The sequence below is a fragment of the Ornithorhynchus anatinus genome, chromosome 9 (genome assembly GCF_004115215.2).
Source record: "Ornithorhynchus anatinus isolate Pmale09 chromosome 9, mOrnAna1.pri.v4, whole genome shotgun sequence".
Taxonomy (NCBI): domain Eukaryota; kingdom Metazoa; phylum Chordata; class Mammalia; order Monotremata; family Ornithorhynchidae; genus Ornithorhynchus; species Ornithorhynchus anatinus.
In genome coordinates, this window is record NC_041736.1 from 57618690 (window position 1) to 57640389 (window position 21700).

Genomic DNA, 21700 nt, shown 5'->3' on the forward strand with positions numbered 1-21700 from the left:
CAGTCACACAGCTGACAAGTGGCAGAGCTGGGATTCGAACTCATGACTTCTGACTCCCAAGCCCGTGCTCTTTCCACTGAGCCACGCTGCTTCTCTATGTATTTACTATGTGCCAGGCACTGTTCTAGGCACTGGGGGGGAATATAAGCAAATTGGGTTAGACACGGTCCCTAACCCACAGCGGGCTAACAATCTTAATCCTCATTTTACGGAAGAGATAACTGAGGCACAGGGAAGTGAAGTGACTTGCCCGAGGACACACAGCAGACAAGTGGCAGAGCCAGGATTAGAATCCATGGCCTTCTGATTCCCAAGCCCGTGCTCTTTCCACTAGTCCATGTGCTTTCCCCTAATTCAGACCTGTTGGGCATTTATGAATGTGCCAAGCACTGACCAGAGCCCTGGAGTCAATATGAGATAATCAGGTCAAACAAGGTCCCTGCCTTGCTCTCCACCAACCCCAGTGAGGCACGGCCCACCGTCACCCCTGCCGTGCTCTCCTCCTGAGGAGCCGCACTGGGGGCCAAAGGGAAGCTCCCTCTCTGAGGCTCAGCGCTCTTCCCTCACGGGTCTCCCCGGCTCTCCCCTCGTGCCTCGTCCCTGAGCCTACCTCCCCCGGGGCCGTGGTGGCCCAGCAGGGAGCGAGGCGGGTGTTCTTACCGGGGCTTCTCCTGGGCTTCGATCTGCCGGATGACGTCCTCCATCCAGAGCATGAGGTCGCGCACCAAGCTGAAGAAGCGGAACTTGTCTCCGGTGTCCACCAGCCGGGCCCTGCGGCCCTCGCAGGCGTCCAGGAGGGCTTTCCAGGCTTCCAGGACCTCATTCTCCCGCTTCTGGATGTCGTCGGCCTTGTCTCCAGCGTAGGCGGCCTGGAGCCGGGCGGCATCTTCCTGCAGCTGCCGCACCTAGGGCACGAGATGAGAGAAGTTAACGTCTGCCTACCCTGGGTTCCGGGCACTCCCCCCGTGTCCTCCTTTCCTCCCTCCTGCTCCGAGATTCCTCCCTCTTCCAGGGAGCACTGGCAAAGTCCCAGGAAACTCCTCCTATCAGACCAAAGGGGTGGAGCAGGGAGAGGGGAGAGCTCAGAATGGGAGCTGCTTCTTTTTCTTTGTTTTTAATGGCACTTGTTAAGCGCTATGTGCCAAGCACTGTACTAAGCACTGGGGCAGACACTAGCTAATCAGGTTGGATACAGTTCCTGTCCCACATGGGGCTCACAGTCTTAATCCACATTTTATAATAAAAATAATTATTATGGTATTTGTTAAGCACTTACTTTGTGCCAGGCACTGTTCTCTGTGCTGGGGTGAATACAAGCAAATTGGGGTGGACACAGTCCCTGTACCACATGGACACAGGGTTTCAATCCCCATTTTACAGATGAAGTCACTGAATAAATAAAATTGTGGTATTAAGTGCTTACTAAGTGCAAAGCACTGTTCTAAGCGCTGGGGGATACAAGGTGATCAGGTTGTCCCATTTTTAATCCCCATTTGACAGATGAGGTAACTGAGGCACAGAGAAGTTAAGTGACTTGCCCAAGGTCACACAGCTGACTAGTGGCTGAGCGGGGATTAGAACCCGTGACCTCTGACTCCCAAACCCGCGCTCTTTCCACTGAGCCTGCGCTCTTTCCAGAGCCACACCCAGTGAAGTGACTTGCTCAAGGTCACACAGCCGACCAGTGGCAGGGCTGAGATTAGAACCCTGGTCCTCCTGACTCTCAGGCCCTTGCTCTTTCCACTAGGCCATGCTGCTTCTCCATTTCTGTGAGGTGGGCGAGTTCCAGAGAAGCTAGAGATTCACCTGGTTGACTGGGTACACGGAGAACTCGCGTCCTCAGGGCAGGACCAAGATTGCCAGAGCACGTCAGGGTCTCCCCCGCCCCCAGGCTCATGGCATGACCTCACCCTCCCTGATGTCAGGGCAAACTATGGCCTTGGGACTGACCACATTAACCATGTTCCTGGACAGCTGATAGGTCCTAGTAATAATAATAATAATAATGTTGGTATTTGTTAAGCGCTTACTATGTGCCGAGCACTGTTCTAAGCGCTGGGGTAGACATAGGGGAATCAGGTTGTCCCACGTGAGGCTCACAGTCTTAATCCCCATTTTACAGATGAGGGAACTGAGGCACAGAGAAGTTAAGTGACTCGCCCACAGTCACACAGCCGACAAGTGGCAGAGCTGGGATTCGAACTCATGAGCCCTGACTCCAAAGCCCGTGCTCTTTCCACTGAGCCACGCTATTGGACTGCTGCTTTGCAGCAGAGATTCGATGAGAGAATGCAGTGTGTTTGGAGGGACAAGACCTGCCTCCCTGACCCCTCCAGTTATTTACTGGAACCCAAATAATGATTAACCCATTTACTTCATTCATATTTTCCCAAGGGTGGCATTTTTTTAAAACGGTATTTGTTAAGCACTTACTATGTTCCAGGCACAGTTCTAAGCACTGGAGTGCTTAGCACAAGTTAATCAGGTTGGACACAATCCATAGCCCACATGAAGCTTAATCTCCATTCTACAGATGAGCAAACTGAGGCACAGAGAAGTGAAATAACTTGGCCAAGGTCATACGACAGACAACTCAGAATTCAGAAAAACAAAGACACCAGTAAAATGACTGGACTCCATCAGGGTGATGGGCTACAATTACCAGAAGACGAGTAATATTTTTCCTCTTCAAAAGATTAAAATTCTTATTTGAAATGCATCTTCTAGGAGGTCTAGAAAATGTGTAGATGCTTTTTTGGAAAAATGGTGTATGGGGAATGTCCCTGAATAGCCTCAGCGAGAATCCCAAGAGGGGAATGAATCAAGATGGATGGATCTATGGAGTCACATACAGGCAGCAAAACTGAATGTGCTGGCCACAGTTAACATGGCCCCAAAAGCAGGAACCTGGTGCTGATTTATCGTCACAAAAAATGTCTTTCAGAGCTGGGTGGCCTAAGACCCAATAGCCAAAGGTCCCAATTCCGCAGTATAAGAACCAATAGCCAAAGGTGCTAATTTTCATTTTGAATATGGGGGCAGGGAGCTGAGTGGGGATGAGGACAGACTGTAGAGGGCCGGGAGCCGCCATCTGGGGCCTTTCCAGCCCTCAGCGGAAGTATATATATATATGTTGGTATTTCTTAAGCGCTTACTATGTGCAGAGCACTGTTCTAAGCGCTGGGGGAGACACAGGGGTATCAGGTTGTCCCACGTGGGGCTCACAGTCTTCATCCCCATTTTACAGATGAGGGAACTGAGGCACAGAGAAGTTAAGTGACTTGCCCACAGTCACACAGCTGACAAGTGGCAGAGCTGGGAATCGAACTCATGACCTCTGACTCCAAAGCCCATGCTCTTTCCACTGAGCCACGCTGCTTCTCTAGTAGTCAGGCCTCGGTAGACATGGCAGACCGTCCAGCTCAGACAATAATAACAACGATGGTATTTGTTACGCGTTTTCAATGTGGGAAGCATTTTTCTAAGCACTGAGGTAGATATAGGTTGGTCAGTTGGACAGAGTCCTTGTCCCATATGGGGCTTAGTCTTAAACCCTATTTTACAAATGAAGTAACTGAGGCATAGAGAAGTGAAGTGATTTGCCCAAGGTCACAGAGCAGACAACTGGAAGAGCCAGGATTAGGACCCAGGTCCTTGTGACTCCCAGGTCCGTGCTCTACCCACGAGGTTGTGCTGCTTCCCTGGGGGTGGGGCCAATACTTCCTCCTCACCACACCCACAGTGGGCACTGGTGACAATTACAAAAATAATAATTAGGGTATTTAATTGCTTACTTTGTGCCAGGCACTGTACTAAGCACTGGGGTGGATATAAGCAAATTGGGTTGGACACAGTCCCTGTCCCACGTGGGGCTCACAGTCAGAATCTCCATGTTACAGATGAGGTTACAGACATATAAAAGTTGAGTGACTTGCTCAAGGTCACCCAACAGACAAATGGCGGAGCCAGGATTAGAACCCATGACCTTCTGACTCCCAGCCCACGCTTCACCCACTACATCATGCTAGCCGGCCCCTCACTGCCCCTGGGGTACGGCTCCCGCCAGGGGATTCGAAACCCACCTGGGTGCCCAAAGCCTGGATGTCATGCTCAAATGTCGTATGCATCCTCTGGAGCGTCTCCACCGTGTTCTGATCCCTCCCGAGCTCCTCGGGCAGCTTCTTGTGTTTGTCCTGGATGCGCCCGAAAATCTCCTTGGCATCGTGGTAAAATTTGTGCAGTTCGTACGAGGCGGCCAGGATCTGCGTTCTCGTGTCGATCAGCTCCAGGAGGTCGGCCCAGGCCTCGTTCAGGCCGTCCTTCCACTCGGCGATGGTGGCGGCGTCGGAATGTCCGGAGTTGATGAGGTCGTCGGCCATGTGATTGACCGTGTCCACCCGCTCCTGCCCGATGTTTCCGGTGTCGCGGGCAAATTCACGGAATCGTTCTTGGAGCATCTGAAATGGAAGGGTGTGGAGGAAAAATCAGTGCTGAGTTGATCGGGGGGAGACAGCGTGGCCTATTGGACAGAGCACGGGCTGGAGTCGGAGGACCTGGGTTCTATAACTAGCACTGCCACGGGTCTCCTGTGTGACCTTGGGCAAGTCACTTCACTTCTCTTTGCCTCAGCTCCCTCCTCTGCAAAATGGCAATTTATCCGACCTGGCCTTCTTCGAATAACCCCTCACTGCCGCACACTATTCGCTCTCCCCTCTACATCATCTACGCCCTTGGCTGCGAACCCCTTATGCTCCTTGAAACTCATCCCAGCCCCATAACACTCACATATATATCCTAATATTTTGTCATTTCTTCCATCCATAATTTATTTTAATGTCTGCATTCCCCCGTAGCCTATAAGCTCCATGTGGGCAGAGATCGTACCTACTAACTCTATGGTACTTCACTCTCCCAAGCGCTTTGCTCAGTGCTCTGTGCATGGTAAGCGTTCAATAAATACCACTGACTGATGGAGAGACCTTTATTTTATTGTTTTATGGTATTTGTTAAGTGCTTAGTATGTGTCAAGCACTGTTTTAAGTGTAGGGCCGATACAAATTAATTAGGGACACAATCCCTGACCCTCACGGGGCTCACAGAGGGACAACAGGATTTGAATCCCCATTTTACAGTTGAGGAATCTGAGGCCCACAGAAGTGAAAAGACTCGCCCAAGGTCACACAGCAAACAATGGGCAGATCAGGGATTAGAATTTAGGTCCTTGCTTTAAGCCACACTGCTTTTTTTTTTTTTTTAATTCCAGTCCAGGAGCTAGGTTTCAGGAAAAGCTAAAAGAAAGTCTGCCCGATCCAGACCGTGAACCCAGGAGATTTGGGCCCCGGGAAGGGGACTTACTGTGACGTGCTCGTAGTCCTGTCCCAGCTCATGGGAGCCAGCCACCACCTCCCTCTCGGCGATCCACTGCTCCAGATCGTCCACCTCCCGGTTCAGCTGGAATAGCCTGTGTCTCTCGTCCAGTTTGCCTCTCCTCTCCTCGGCCAAATCCTTCAGGCCTGCGTACAGTTTATCCACTTTGGACTGCCTCATGCTGATTCTCTCACTGGAAAACAAACCAAAGTTACACTTGTGTCCTGGGGTGGTGGAAGGGGACGGGACGGGGGCGGTCCTAGGTGACAACTCCTCAGTGATGATCGCCTCACAGCTGCTTCTGCTGGATGCCCAGTTTCCCTAACTCTAGGGCTCTGAGAAGACCTGAGAGATTTTCATCATGCTTGAAATGGTGGCTTTCAGGCCAATGTTAGCTCTGAAGCCTGCCCCACTCCCCGTTCCCACCCTTTCACAATAAACAAATAAATAGATAAATAAACAAATAAAAATCCCTGGCCCATTTTCATCCCCACAATCCAAACGAAAAGTTGGCAGCACCTAGAGGTGGGGTGAGTGAAAAATAAACAGTTGGACAACATAGCTAGTGGGAAAAAAAATCACTAAAATTACTTTTAGTAATGAAAACTAATATTACTTTAGGCTCAAATTTGGCCTTTTTGGACAGACCTTAGTTCCAAGCCACAAAAAATGGACATGTCATCCAAATGCAATTTAGTTAGGTTGAGGGTCCAAAACTGAATTAAGCCACATAATCTCGGCTCCAGGAATCGGGCCTTCCTTCAACATTCAGAGCGAATACACGCTTAGCAGTCAAAATGTTGACCCATCCTTAAACAAGAAGTTGCCTGACCCAAATATGACAGATTGCCAGGCGGGGCGTGACTTTCTGCTAGGTCATCTTCTCTCCCACAACATTTGGGTTTTTCTCCTGTTCCTTTCCAGGAGCCAAAAGTCTGAGAGAAGGAGGCGGGAAACCTGCTAAATGCAGCCATTTTCTTCCCAGTCCCACCCCACATCTCCCAGACTCCGGGAATTGCAACGCTATGGACCCTGCAAAGCAGCCATGCACCAGCAACTAGGACACCCAAACTGCAGTCCCCTTTTCCTCTAGACTGTAAGCTTGTTATAGGCAGGGAATGTTTCTGTTATACTGTACTCTCCTAAGTGCTTAGTACAATGCTCTGCACAGAGTAAGAGCTCAATAAATACAACCGACTCCTGCAGTCCCCTCAGGCCCGGGCCTGTCCCCATTCTCCTCTCCTCTTCCCCCATCTCCCTCTCATCGTCTTCATTTTAAGATTCCCATATGCTCACCCTGGATATTAAGCTCAGGGGTCAAAGCCACATTCAGAGCCTCCTAAAGTCGCACCTCCTCCAACAAGCTTTCCCCGATTACCTCCAAACACCTTGAATTGATTCAACGCAAGGGCATGGCCTACTGGAAAGAGCAAGGACCTGGGAGTCGGGGGACCTGGGTTCTAATCCCAGCTCTACCACTTGCCTGCTCTGTGATATTTAGCCAGTTGCTTAGCTTCTCTGTGCCTCAGTTCCATTATTAAATGGGGATGAAACACATGTTCTCCCTCCTCTTTAGACCGTGAGTCCTGTGTGGGGCAGTTCACAGTGTGTCAGAACTGATGAAGCTGCATCTACCCCAGTGTTTAGTACTGTGCTTAACACATAGTAAGTGCTTAATACCATAATTATTATTACCTTCCTCAGCACTTGCCAAATCTATGAAATGTTCAATTGTTTATTGTTGATTGATTATTATTACTACTCCAGTTGGGAATACCTGTACATCTGTCTCCCCATTAGAGCAGCAACTCCTGAGCAAAGAACTGTGTTTCTTGTTTCTGTGCACTGTCCCAAGTGCTTGGTGTAGTTCACTACTTTGGGCAAGTCACTTAACCTCTCTGTGCCTCAGTTCCCTCATCTCTAAAATGGGGATGAAAACTGTGAGCCCCACGTGGGACAACCTGATTACCTTGCATTAACCCCAGCGCTTAGAACAGTGCTTTGCACATAGTAAGCACTTAACAAATACCATAATTATTATTATTCATTGTATCACATGAAAACTTGGCAACTACACTTTACTGCTATTTCTACTAGGTATCCAATCGTGTCCTGGCACTTCAGCTCTAACATATCCCAATGCCAAAATCTCCTATCCGAACCTCAGGTCTAGGAACATTCATACCCTGAAGCTCACACAGACTTTGACCGTATCTGTCTCAACACCAAGGCTTTGACAGATATGGTTCGCTACCAGCTGGGAACTTTAGATCTCTCGATGTTGCCTGAAAACAGATTCGATGACATCGTTCTATGACAGTCAGCAATTTCTCTGCTGAATATGCAGACTGGCTCGTGTCTGGCCCGGTGCAGGTGAGAAGGTTGCTTTGGCAAGCCCAGTCCAAGCTGTGGAATCAGCACAGTCAAGGCCCAAGCCCCACTCAGCCATCTTTTCGGGTCCAAAGCTCCTCAAATACCCAGTGGGGACAGGTATTGAATAAGGTAAACGTTCCACCCTGTGACTGATCTGAGTTCAGTAGCCTATCAGTTCAGTGAAAACGCCACCACTAGATCTCACTGAAGGCACACATACACCTAAATCCTCCCTTCCACTTCCCTCGTCGATCTCCCCTCAACTAAGGCAGGGTCTCGTGCAGCCGGAAACACTCTGCCTTACGTTAAGGGTGGCCCGGTTCGGTCCAGCACCTTTTAATCCCAAAAGATTGGGAATGCTTTAACTGAGACTGCCTTTTGGCCCAATTTTCCCACCTGCCCAAGACCGACTGGGCCGTTTTCTTTTCCGGGGAGCTAGAGCAACCCGTTGGTCATACAAAAGGCATTAACCTCTCCGGGTGATTGTCGGCCACCAGAGCCCTGCTGGTCTTGGACAGCTGGTGCACGGTCTCGGCGTAGTCCTCCACCGCTTGTTCCAGAATCTGGTGCTTCTTCAGCATAGACACGGCGCTCTGCTCATCCTGGGGACGGTACAGAGAGATTACAGCCGTGGCACACCTGCCCTGCGATGAACCCAAACTCCATCCTACAGCAGGGAGCCTGGGGAGTAGGGGATGGGGGCAGCCTGGACCTCCTCAGAGAGGAGTGTGCTTGGCAGTGGCTTGGAGAGATGACAAATGGAAGGGTTTGGGAGACAGTGCTATTAGCTGACTAGATGGCAGATGGCCTGCATGAGGACAAAGCCAGGAGACAGGATGGAGACGGTGGCGGGAAGGGAGAGAGAGAGAGAAGAAAGGAGAGAGGAGAGCGAGACAAGGAAGAGGGGAGGAGTAGAAAAGGAGAGAGAGAAGGGAGAGAAGAGGGGAAGAGAAGGAGGATGGTGTAATGGATAGAGCATGGGCCTGGGAGTCAAAAGGTCATGGGTTCTAATCCCAGATCTGCCACTTTTCTGCTGTGTGACCTTGGGCAAGTCACTTCACTTCTCTGAGCCTCAGTTACCTCATTTGTAAAAAATGGGGAATAAGAGTGTGAGCCCAATTTGGAATAGGGACTGAGTCCAACCTGATTAATTTGTATCTACCCCAGCGCTTAGAACAGTGCTTGGCACATAGTAAGTGCTTAATAACTACCAAAATTATTATTATTATTATTAGGGGAGAGAGGGAGAGAGGTGTGGAGGTACTACTCTCTGCCACTGGAAGGTGGCTGAAGCCAACGAGGCCTCCAGCCTGTTCAACGGCAGCGTTGGGAGCCGGTGCCCCCGCTCACTGGACAAGGCTTCCACCGGCTGGCAGTCGGACCCAGGCCCGAAGCTGCTCCAAACGTCGGCAGGCCCCATTTTATGGAGAATGACGACTGCGCTCACATCCCTAGCTGGAGTCCAGTCCAGAAAGAGGAAGCGGCCGCCGGCAACGCCACGCACTGCGGGAGACCAACCGCGCCTTGACTGACAGCCGCCGCCATGAGGATGAGCTTCCCTGAGGCCTGGGGCGGGGTGCTGCGGGGGTGGGGGGGGTGGGGGGGGGGGGGGAGGATAAGCTGAGCCGCCGACCTCGGCCCCTCCCGCTCGCAAACAAGACTCCCTTCACCTTGGCTTTCTCTTCTGACATCATGTAGAGCTCCTGCTCGCTCATCCAGGCCTCGGCCTCGGCCGCGTCGAAGTAGTACTGCTGAGCTTTGTGGGATTCCTCCAGCCGCCGGTGCCGCTTCTCCGTCTCCTCTATGACCAGGTTCCACAGCTGCTTCAGGTCCGCCAGCCTCTGCCTGATGGCTTCGGCGCTCAGGCTGCTGTCGGTGAGGATGTTCTGACTCCTCTCGTAGATGTCGTCGATGCGGGGCTGGTGGCCCTGGATTTCTTTCTGGAGGGTCTTTGGGGTGATTGCCGGGGGGTGGGGGAGAGAGGAAGAGGGAAATAAGAAAGGCGCTCACCAAAGGGCCATGACCCCACTACTCATTCCAAGCCCTTATTAGTAAACGGAAACCACAGTCTTTTAGAATTCCCTCAGAAGAAACTCTGCCTTGTAATTTAGCGCAATCATTTATCAAGCGGGCCCGGACCTATTACCTGGTTCTTCTTAATCAACAGCTGCACGGTCTGGAGGTTGTGGCCATGGTCCGTGGAGGTGGCTATGGGCATCCTTTCACCGACCCACAGCTGGAAAGGAGTGAAAACAATAGTCATTATAATAATCGTGGTATTTGTTATGCGCTCACTCTGTGCCGGGCACTGTACTAGGTGCTAGGGTAGATACAAGCAAATTAAGTTGGACGCAGTCCCTGTGTCACAAGGGACTCACAGTCTTAATGCCCGCTGTACGGATGAGGGTACGGAGGCGCAGAGAAGTTAAACGACTTGCTTAAATTCACACGGCAGACAAGCGGAGGAGCTGGGATTAGAGCCCAGGTCCCTTTGAATTCCAAGCCCGTACTCTGAACATTAGGGCCACACTGCTTCTCCATCTGCCCCCAGGCATCTGATGGAGGGGAAACTATACAGGGCTGATGGTCTTTGACTCAAGGCAGGAGAGCGAAGGACATCAGGGAAGTCGAAACGATTTCAGTTCTTCGAGGAGCATCTGACTGCACTGGGAGGCAGGTTGTCGCTGAAAATGCCGCTAACCCAACTCACGTTAGGAAGAGGGACCGAGTGTCAGCTTCAAGAGTCATTCCCCAAGATTGACTACTTCTGCTAGGCATTTAGTACAAGTGCCTAAGGTTCTCACACAAGGTTCTCAGGAAATAGTATCGATTGATTCATTCCTGCCCAAAGCCATCCTGGACTCCTTCCAGTTGCAAACTGGACCAAAAAGACCCACATCCTCAAACCACTTATGTATTCATCTGTAATTTTATTTAGCCCTTTCCTCTTCCCCCGTCCCAGCTCCAAAGCACTTATGTACACATCTCTAATTTTATTTATTTGTATTGAAGTCTGTCTCCCCCATTCTAGACTGTGGGCTCGACGTGGGCAGGGAATGTCTCTGTTTATCGTTGCAGTGTATTTTCCCAAGTGCTTAGTACAGTGCTCTGCACACAGTAAGCGCTCAATAAATACGGCTGAATGAACGAATGAATCCTACCCTGAGGGAGAAGGGCTTAGCTCCAGTGACGGTCAAAGGTCAGCGGCGTTCTGAAAACCCAGCGGCCCAACAGCCTAGAGAGGCGAGGGGAGACTCCGCCCCGAACCCCCTACTCACAATCTCGTCCTCCACATCCCGGTTGAACTGATGAATCTCTTTGGAAGCCAACAGGTTGCTCTTCCGTTCGGTCAGAGGCTCCAGGAGCTCCATGAATTTGGTCTGCACGGTGAGGCGTTTGCTGTCCACTTCGTCAGTGCTTTTTCCTTCTTGGCTCAAGGCCTGGGCTTGGCTCTGCAGTTCCTCAATCTCCTTCTTCCGCACATCCATCTGATTCTCCAGCATCTAATGGCAGAAATAGGCCAGGGAGATGTCAGCCCGCAGAGCACGCAGAGGGAAACAAGCAAGTATCTGTTCTTAAGAGATGGGAATCGCTTGTAGCATTTTGGCAGAGGCCAAAATGGGGGGTTTTATTCAGCGTTTACTGTGGGGCAAACACTGTACTAAGCACTGAGGTAAGCACAGGATAATCGTGTGGGAGAGGAACAGGCTCATGGTCTAAGTAGGAGGGAGAACAAGGCATTGAATCCGCATTTCAGAGCTGAGGAAACTGAGACCCTGAGAAGCTAAGTGACTTAAGCTCATCCTCCAGATTGAAAGCTTAATGTTGGCAAGAAACTTGTCTATCAACTCTGGTATAGTGTAGTCTCCAAGCACTTAGTATACTGCTCTACACACACTAAGTGCTCAATAAATACAACTGATTAAATGACTTGCCCAAGGACACAGAGGATGGTACTACTGACAGGCTTGTACCTACGGGGTGAATAGGCAGAGGAATTCTGCTGTTGGACTGGGCAACAGCCTTCTGTCTACTGCTGGAATATTCACTAAGAAGCAGTTTGGCCTAGTAGAAAGAGCACAGGCCTGGGAGTCAGAGGACCTGTTCTAATCCCTACTCTGCCACTTGCCTACTGTGACCTTGGGTAAGTCCTTAGCTTTTCTGTGCTTCAGTTCCCTCATCTGTAAAATGGGGATTCCATATCTGCTTTCCCCCCTTCTTGTACTGGGAACCCCTCGTGGGACCTACGTTGTCTCTACTCTAGGGCTTAGCACATAGTAAGTGCCTAGCAAATACCATAATTATTATTATTTCTCTTTTGCAAAAACCTGACCCTGGGTTGCTTGCACTACAAAGGGAACTTGGATTAAAAAACATTCTATGGCAGTTTGGCGGTGCCCATTTCTTCGAATCCTGGGTTCCCAGCTGGGAAGCAGTGCGGCTCACTGGAAAGAGCACAAGCCTGGGAGTCGGGAGACCTGGTTTCTAATTCCAGCTTTGCCACTTGCCTGCTCTGTGACTTCAGACATGAGAACTAACGGGGTCTGATAGATAAAGCACAGGCTTGGGAATCAGAAGGACCTGAGTTCTAATCCTGGTCTCGCCAGTTGGCTGCTGTGTGATCTTGGGCAAGTCACAACTTCTCTGAGCCTCGGTTCTGTTGTACTGTACTCTCTCAAGCATTTAATACAGTGCTCTGCATATCGTAGGCACTCAAATACCACTGATCGATTATCTCATCTGTAAAATGGAGATTAAGACTGTGAGCTCCTTGGGGGAACATGGACTGTGTTCAACCTGAATAGCTTCTATCTACCCCAGCTAGGTACAGTGCCTGGCACATAATAAGAGCTTACATGCTATTAAAAAAGGTGTCACTCAACTTCCCTGTGCCTCAGTTTCCTCACCTGCCCAATGGAGACTAAATACCTGTTCTGCCCCCCTAGATGGTGAGCCTCACCTGGGACAGGGACTCAGTCCAACCTGATTATCTTGTTTCTTCCCCAGTGCTTAGCACAGAGCTCGGCACAGACTAAGTGCTTGACAAATACCCCCACCGTCACGGGCACCACCCACTCCCGAGGACTTGCCTGCTGCTTTTTCAGTAAGATGTTTACGCTGGTGAGGTCTTTGCCGTAGTCGTCAGACTGAATCTGGCTCTCCAGGCCATTCAGCCACTTGTCCAGATCGGCACAGCTCTGCGTGAAGAGTTCGGCTTTATTTGCATCGAACAGCCGCTGGGCCTTCGTCTGGGTGGTGGATTCCAGAACTTCCCACATCTTATGTAAGCCCGTCAGCTTCTCCTTCACCACTGCTTCTGTCTCGGGCTTCTCGGCAATCAGCTGCATTCCTTCCTGCGTAGCACAGACGAGTGTGTTACATATGTCGACCGCGGCACCGTGGGAAAGGAAATCCGGGCTTCTGCTATGGGTTAAGGTGGACTCCACACCTCTCCCCTCCAGAAAACCTTGATGATTCCTCCTCAGATCTGGCCCTCACCAAAGACGGTAGCTGAGAGCGGAACACGGCTCACACCGTGATTCTCTCTGGACGTGGTCGAGGGATGCTATGGGGGTAGTGGAGCTAAAAGGTCACATGCATTGAGCTGGGCTAATGGAACGAGCGAGGAATGTTGAACCCGAATCCCTCGTCCGAGGCGGCTCAGGGCCTGGGCATGTACCCTCGGCAGCCACGAACTGGGGAGTCACGTATGCAACAAAGGTGGAGTCTGGAACACCCTCCCCCTCCTCATATCTGACAATCACTCTCCTCCTCTGCAAACCTTACTGAAGGCACATCTCCTTCAAGAGGTCTTCTCTGCCAAAGCCCTCCTTTCCTCTTTTCCCATCCCCTTCTGCCTTCACCCTGGCTCCCTTTCTTCAACCCCCCCTCCAGGCCCCACAGCACTTATGTCCAGATCTCTAATTTATTTATATTAATGTCTATCTCCCCTTCTAGACTGTATGTTCATTGTGGGTAGGAAATATGTCTGTTTATTGTTATATTGCACTCTCCCAAGTGCTTAGTACAATGCTTTGCACACAGTAAGGGCTTAATAAATACAACTGGCTGACTCACTGAGGAAGAGGGCCTGACCACCATCTACAACCGCTTAGGAAGCGGTTGCGTTGGGGAGCACCAGGGTGGGGTGAGCGGTGTCGCCGACCTGATGATAAGTTTGACCGTCTGAGGTAGCTGGCCCACCAAGAGCTCTGAAAGGGGCAGTGAGATCACAGGCACGCAGTCTTGACGACTCTGCTTGGACAAGTCATTTGCCAAAAGGAAATGTCATTGGGTGGGTGGGGAAGCAAGGGGGGATTAAAGGAAAGAGCTTAGTTAAGTTTAATTACAGCCCTTTACATGAAATCCTTTGAGGTCTGCGCAGATGCTGGCTAGGGGAAGACACTCATCATCCCCACTGTGACTGTTCCCTCCATTTCAAAGGTCCCCTTGGAAAAATGACATTTCTACAAGGCTCGACACAGGCACTTAACTGTTCTAAGCTCGAAGGAAAAAAATTGAGGTTGATTAAACCTAGTAATTAGCAAGCAGAAGCATTGAGAAAGACATCAGACAAGCCCCAAACTGCCCACATAACCACACCTCCTGGAGGAGAAGAAAGAGGGAGAGAGATGGGAGAGAGGAGAGAGGAGAAAGAGAGAATAAAGACAGGAGAGAGAGAGGAACGAAAGAGAAAGACACAGACAGAGAGAAAGAGAAAGAAAGAGGGCTGGAGGCAGACAGAGCTGATGAAAATCATTTTGCTGGCCTACTTAATAGGAAACAGTTGCTAAGCCTGGCTCATGAATCCCATCAATTTTCACTTGTAGAGGCCACATAGATGAAATGTCCTTGGCTTGACCCAAGGTGTACATGGCCAAAATTAGCCTCCCTTTGTCCCCCGAACGGTGAGCTGTAAGACTCATGAAATGGGGAACAATTTTCTTTTTCTAAAAATGCTTGGAAGGTTTCAGCTATGACTCGCCACACTCTTATACAAGTCTGTTGAGTCATGAGACGCTGCAATCGTGTGCCTTCTGACCCAAGCCAAACCTCGGAGTCACCTGTTCGATTTTGTCGAGCCACTCTTTGTTGGAAGCCAGTTCTGCCATGAACGCTTGGTGCTTCAGCCATTTACTGTGCAGGTTTCTGGCTTCGTCGTAGGACATGTCCTGGGCTGTAAGCATCTTCTCGTTGATCCAGAGGGACAGCTGGAAAATGTGGAAAGGATATGGGTAAGAGGTGGTGACTTTTGTAAAGAAATTTTCACATGTGGATCATTGGTGGTAACTGGGTCCCTGTCCCACATGGGGCTCATGCCCTTAAGCCCCATTTTACAGAGGAGGGAACTGAGGCATAGAAGTGATTTGCTCAAGGTCACACAGCAGACAAGTGTCAGAGCTGGGATTAGAACCGAGATCCTTCCAACCCCCAGGCCTGTGCTCAGTCCACTAGGCCACCCAGCTCACTGAGGATGCACACGGGACCCAGAACTGGGCCCGGCTCGGACTCCCCGGCCAGACTGTATACTGAGCGCCTGGCATGGAGCTGTGATACTTTACGGAAAGCTGGGGGTTGGGGTGCCTCCAGAATTCCCTAAGACGGCAGGCCGGCCGTCGAGATTTTGTATTTTGATTCCTCATTCTCCCATCTAGAATAACCATCTTCAGCTTTCTACCAAATAAGTAAACATTAAGAGATCTGCTCTTCTAATTATGATGGAATTTGTTAAGTGCTTATCATGTGTCAAGCATTATTCTAAGTGCTGAAGCAGATACCAGTTAATCAGGTCAGACACACTCCCTGTCCCATAAAGGGCTCTCCAACTAAGGAGGAGGATCAGGCATTAAATTCCCATTTTACAGTCAATGAAACGGGCACCAAAGTGACTTGCCCAAGGTCACACAGCAGGCAAGTGACGAATCCCAGCATTAGAACCCAGGTCCTCTGACTCCCAGGCCCGGGCTCTTTCTATTACGCCTCGCTGCTTCAGTTAGGTAACAGTTGAAGTCCAATCCCCCAATGATTTCATAGAATTTCACCCTTACCCTGAGGCACTGCAAAGATCTACTGAATGAATAAAAAGCAACCTGCTCGCCAGCTGTCTTGGACTTTGGACACCGGCCTTGCCTAGGCTGTTCTCAGCCTGGCTGTAATAAGAGAATAGGTTTCGCGTGGCGCAGTGGAAAGAGCACGGGCTTTGGAGTCAGGGCTCATGAGTTCGAATCCCAGCTCTGCCACTTGTCAGCTGTGTGACTGTGGGCAAGTCACTTAACTTCTCTGTGCCTCAGTTCCCTCATCTGTAAAATGGGGATTAAGACTGTGAGCCCCACGTGGGACAACCTGATTCCCCTGTGTCTACCCCAGCGCTTAGAACAGTGCTCTGCACATAGTAAGCGCTTAACAAATACCAACATTATTATTATTATTATTTCGTAGTTTAGACACGCAAAGCGACAAAACCTTCCTGCAGCTGTGTCCACCCAACCCGTTCGGGGTACCTTGTGTCCCCAGTGGTCTGGTTTGGGGAGTCCAACAGGGAAAGACATTTAGCAGAGATACTAGGACGTCGCTTATTCCCTCCGTCTGTCACCACCTACCCAAGAGGGATGAAAGGGGAAACAAGTCTCCGCTTTGTGAGGAGCTGAGCGGAACACCGCATCCCACAGACTCCAAAGCATCTTGGGAGCCCTTGCGCTGGGATGGGCGCGTGGAACCTGCCAACTCATTGGTTCTCCCGCAGCCTCGTTGGACAAAAACTGCATTTATAGTTCACGGGCACCAGGAAAGGTCACTCCCACGTGCGCACATTCTTTCCCGAAAGGGTCACCCAGATTGGCAAAAGAGAGAACGCTCCTATCGAAAATCCCCGGTGATAGTCATGAAGGTGCTGGACGCAGACCTCACTAGGGACACAAAAGAGGCATTTTTTTCATGACAAATTAATAGAAGTGGTGAACCTGTAGGCTCCCTGAGGGCAGGGGACCTATGTCTTGCTTCTGCTGTCCCTGCCCAAGCACCAAAGTGTGACACGCCCAGTAGAGGCTCAATCAATACCAGTGAATGGAAGAAAGAACCTAAATCCAGCCAAACCTCACCAGGGTTCTCAAGGGAAATCAGACCGGCCCAGGTTAGCCTCCTGGGCATTCCTAACGGAAACTGGCATCGACACGTCTCGAGAAGTGGGCGGTAATTTACAGTGAATGGAAAGAAAAATTCTACTTCCCAGACTTGGGACTGATTACATAGTGTTGGCCAAGCATTAGGCAAAGCATGCTGCCTTGTTATGTTTTCCACTCGTTTGTACTTCAGAATCTCACGGGACACAGTCAGAAATTGAAGGGTTGGGAACAGAATAAAAGCACCACCCCGAATGGGGAGACTGGTTATTAACTTGATCTATTTCCTCGGTCTCCTCTTTAGGTTTCTCCTGTTCCTGCCTTTGACTGGTGGATGCACACACGAGAACTTAGCACAGGGTCTATTCCTCAGCCAGATTGACCAGGCTAAAGTCGAGGTTGAAAACATGTCTGTGCACATGTCGGTGGAGCGTGAAACGGTTTGACGATCATTAGATCGATATCACATGTTCACATTTTGTGTGCAGAAATCAAGATGATGTCAAACTCCTAAACTACTACTCCAGGCACGTAAGGCAACTGTTTTTGCTGCGGGAACCAAAGAAAAGGTTTGCAGATTTCCAATTTTGAAAAGGCTCATTGGAAATCTTCATCACCCATTCCCTTGAAGACCTGGAACCCTCCTGCTTAATCTTAAGCCTTCAATCTGGTCTTGTTGAATGAATGCCCGCTTAATTTTAAAACTGTTTTTATAGTTAAATGGGACTGTTTTTAGGTGGGCCATGCTCTTCTGTACGAATAAAAGACCTCAGAGAAATGAGAGAGCTGGGTATTAACTGAAAAGATTCCATATTCAAAAAACTGAAGACTCGGACCACCCAAGCACCAAATTAAAGTGTAATAGCCCACCTTGTACTGCAAGAAGCCCAGTTTCACTTATTTTTTTCCTTCATTTCATCCCCTCTAGACTGTCAGCACCTTGTGGGCTCGGAACACATCTACCAACTCTGTCATATTAAACTCTCTCAAGTATACAGTACAGTGCTCTGCAGCCAGTAAGTACTCAGTAAGTATCACTGATTGGCTTTTCCTGAGTATCTGCTGGAAAACGATGATGACATGACACAGCCATACCTCCTGGCAATCCTGCAGAAATTTCTGAAGATCCCTGTTATCTTTTAATCGCATCAGAAGCTCGCTGGCTGCCTCCCGGTTCTTCCGATGTCTGTTTAAAAAACAAAACAGGAAAATTTAATTACAAAACCGAAAGGGTGACATATTTCCCAGCCCTGGGGATTACCCCCAGGCTGCAGGATGTGAACACCCTGAGGGGACAACTATTTTTGCTGAGGTGATATTAAGGAACAGCCTGGCCTAGTGGATACAGCATGGTCCTCGGAGTCAGAAGGACCTGGGTTTTAATCCCGATCCTGCCACTTGTCTGCTGTTTGCCCTTGAGCAAGTCACTTCACTTCTCCGGGCCTCAGTTTCCTCATCTGTAAAATGCGGATTAAAACTGTGAGCCCGATGTGGGACAGGGACTGTGCCCAACCCTATTTGTATACACTCGAGTGCTTAGTATAGTGCCTGGCACATAGTAAGCACTTAAGAAATACCAAAATTATTATTATTATTATTATTACTACCAGGCAACTGAACATAGGATCCAAAGCTGGACTTTGCTAGATGTTTATTCACCCTGCCCTTCACAACCATATTGTTCATCCAGTGAAATGACATAAACTGGGTTAAAGCAATACTGAATTTTAGAATCCCTGGCAAAATTCCAAGATCTTCAAGCATGAAAACCCTATTTCCAAAACTTCACTTCGAGTGCAACTTACCTGTTCATGTCCAAGTATCAAACTAGTTCTTACTCCTCCCTCGAATGGAGGCTTTACACATGACCCTGGGCAAGGTGTTTAAGGAAGGCAGACTTAAAGCTAATTTGAGGGGACGGATTTCGAGCATTAAAGGCAATCAGCCCAACTTCAATAATTGCCAAAAAGAATGCCATCTTATGGACAATCGGAAAGGCCACTCATTTATTCAACCCATTCAAACCCTCAACCTTATGCTGAATGCATTTTTGCTAAGGTCTCCTCTAGCTTCCTTTCTATAGCAGGGCTTCGGAGGGAGAAAAGTTAAGAAAGGGAGCTCTGCACACAGTAAGTGCTCAATAAATACAACTGAATGAACTGTCCAAGTGGAATCATTACCCTTGGAGGAGGGAAGCAAAGGGCTGTTCAACGGACATCATCATAATAATAATACTGGTATTAGTTAAATGCTTACTTGTATCAAGAACCCATGTCCTTCTGACCCCAGGCCTGTGCTCTATCCACTAGGCCACACTAGTTTCATAGCCTTGCTCTGGAGGGACGGGAAAACGAGCCATAGAGGCAAAAACACCACCACTGACTCAGAAAACACCTGAGGGAGTTCTTGTGGCATAACTTCTCGCCAGCACAAGCAGGAAGTGAAACACTTGAAAAATCACTCAGAATGAAACAGTTTGCTTCACAAACTCACTCTCAGAGGTGTGCTCAGAGAGAAGAGACCTGAGCTGAATGCCCAAATTCTGCCCCAGGACAGTCACGGAAGATGACTTTTGAGGAGGTCACAGAGAGGACAAAGAGCTGATGTGTTCTGGGAAAACCGAGTTGGCTATTTCCAAGCTACAATCCTGTTTTCTGTGGGCTGGGAGTGTGTTTTGAGCCTGTCTCTTCAGTTTTCAGTTCCACCCTTGGATGAAGTTGGACTAAAACCTTGTTTTTTCCCCATGACACCACAGTCATCCTCAAACCCGGCTCATACTCCACCCAGAGCTGAAATACGCCAAGTCTTTGTTTGAGGAGTTTATCGTATCAACTCATTTAATGGTGATTCTTGAGATTCCCAAAACTAGGGAGGTGCCTGAAAGAGGATATCACTCTGAAATGGAGGAAGAAGGATTATCTAAAAGAACACCTGTGAGAAGCAGCATCGCCTAGTGAATAGAGCACAGGTCCAGGAGCCAGAAAGAAAACCAATAATTGATAATAATAGAATAATAATTGTGGCATTTGTTAAGCACTTACTATAAGCCAAGCTCTACACTAAGCTCTGTGGCTCAGTTACCTCATCTGTATAATGGGGATTAAGACAAGATACGATCTTGCATCTACCCCAGCGTATAATAGTGTCTGGCACCTAGTAAGCACTTAAACACCATTAGAAAAAAAAAAAAAGGCCTAAAACCATCCGAGTTGGAGTGTTGAAGTCAGGAATCTGTAGCCCCGAAGTCAGCAGCTGAATCAACTGTATCTATTATGTGCTTACGATGTGCAGAGTACTGTATTAAACGCTTGGGTGAGTCCAATACAAAAGAGTTGGTAGACACATTTCCTGCCCACAACTGAATCCACCGACCGGGGAAGAACGAAGACTGAAAATAAACTTCGAGACAAGTAATGGCCAGTGCTCTAATGGTGGGGAGGATAGTGACTTTCCCCCAACTCTGTTAACTGTACTCTCCCAAGCACTTAGTACAGTGCTCAGCACATAGTAAGCGTTCAATAAATACCACTGATTGATTTCCCAACCTCCTCCTCCTCATGCCCACCCATAAAAGGAACTGAGAAAAGAAACTGCTCAAGATCTGAGCTCCTGATCAACAGATGTCTGCCGCTGGCAAAAATGGATCCCGCCAATGTTGGTTTTATATTCAAATTCCAAATCTGTTCAAAGGAATGGGACCCCTCCAGGACTACTTGGCTCTGATTTTGCGGGGAGAAAAGAGCAGTCTGCCAGTCCTCGAACCAGCCCCAGGTGCTAGAAGTTTCCCAGAAAGCCACTCCCATTACTGAAAAGGTGCCACAAGAAGCCACGTGGTCTAAGTGGCTACAGTCCAGGTCTGGGGGTCAGAAGAACCTAGGTTCTAATCCCAGCTCCGCCATCTGTCGAGTGTGTGACCCTGGGCAAGTCACTTCACTTCTCTGTGCCTCGGTTCCCTTATCCATAGAACGGGGATTAAGATGGTGAGCTCCATGTGGGACATGGACTTCACCCAACTTCATCGGCATGTATCTACCCCAGTGCTTAGTACAGTGCCGGGCACATAGTAAACACTTAAACAAATACCATCAAAACCCACCAAAAACCCCTGGTGTCCTGGCCAGAACGTGATGGGGAGGTGGATAGAGGGCGGAAGTCTTTTCTCCCATTAAGACAGAGACACTGTTCCAGTGTCACTGAAGCTGGCTTGGCAAGAGACACCAGAGAGGTGGCCTGCAAACGTGACACGCCGGCTTAGCCAAGCAGATCCTCCTCGCTGCTTTGGAAGTGTCTCCCACGTGCCGACGGGACGCTGGGAAAGGAACCGACCACAGGACTGCCTGAGGAAACTCCCAGCAGTCGGGACTCTAGACACGTAAGCTTGTTGTGGGCAGGGAAAGTATCTGTTATATTGTTCTATTGCCCTCTCCCAAGAGCTTCGTACAGGGCTCGGCACAAGGTAAGCGCTCAATAAATACGATTGATTGGAGTCAGTCCCAGGTCCTGTTGGCCAAGACCACCAAGGACCTAAAAGCCATACCTGTCGTCGATGGAGTCCACTTTCTCTTGGATCCGGTCGGAGTTAATGTTGCCATCGCTCACCAGTCTTCGACCGGTTTCCACCACCGCGTTGATCTTTTCCTCGTTGGCGTCCATCGTGGTCATGAAGTCCTCTTGCTTCTTAATAGCAGCTTCTGCTGCCTCCAAGGTGGTGGGCATCTCGGTATGGGCCAAGACATATTCCTTGGGAGACAGAAAAAGGTGAGACAATATATTAGAGTATTGCTTTCCCAACAGCGTGTCAGACACACTCAATGTGGGGCTTTTTTTTTTTAAAATGATAT

At 49.4% G+C, this 21700-nt stretch overlaps 1 protein-coding gene across 3 annotated transcripts in view; it reads right to left on the minus strand.

Annotated features, from left to right (window-relative positions):
• Positions 1 to 21700, minus strand: part of SPTBN1 (spectrin beta, non-erythrocytic 1) — a 195927-nt gene that overhangs the window by 15397 nt on the left and 158830 nt on the right. For all 3 annotated transcript variants that reach the window (XM_003431278.5, XM_029071831.2, XM_029071832.2), the window contains 11 exons: positions 21397 to 21599; positions 17955 to 18045; positions 14805 to 14951; positions 12831 to 13094; positions 11019 to 11243; positions 9887 to 9976; positions 9411 to 9689; positions 8212 to 8342; positions 5356 to 5560; positions 4083 to 4457; positions 661 to 905 (listed from right to left, as the gene is read on the minus strand). In XM_003431278.5, the coding sequence (XP_003431326.2) occupies positions 661 to 905; positions 4083 to 4457; positions 5356 to 5560; positions 8212 to 8342; positions 9411 to 9689; positions 9887 to 9976; positions 11019 to 11243; positions 12831 to 13094; positions 14805 to 14951; positions 17955 to 18045; positions 21397 to 21599 (2255 nt within the window). The remainder of the gene's footprint in view (positions 1 to 660; positions 906 to 4082; positions 4458 to 5355; positions 5561 to 8211; positions 8343 to 9410; positions 9690 to 9886; positions 9977 to 11018; positions 11244 to 12830; positions 13095 to 14804; positions 14952 to 17954; positions 18046 to 21396; positions 21600 to 21700) is intronic.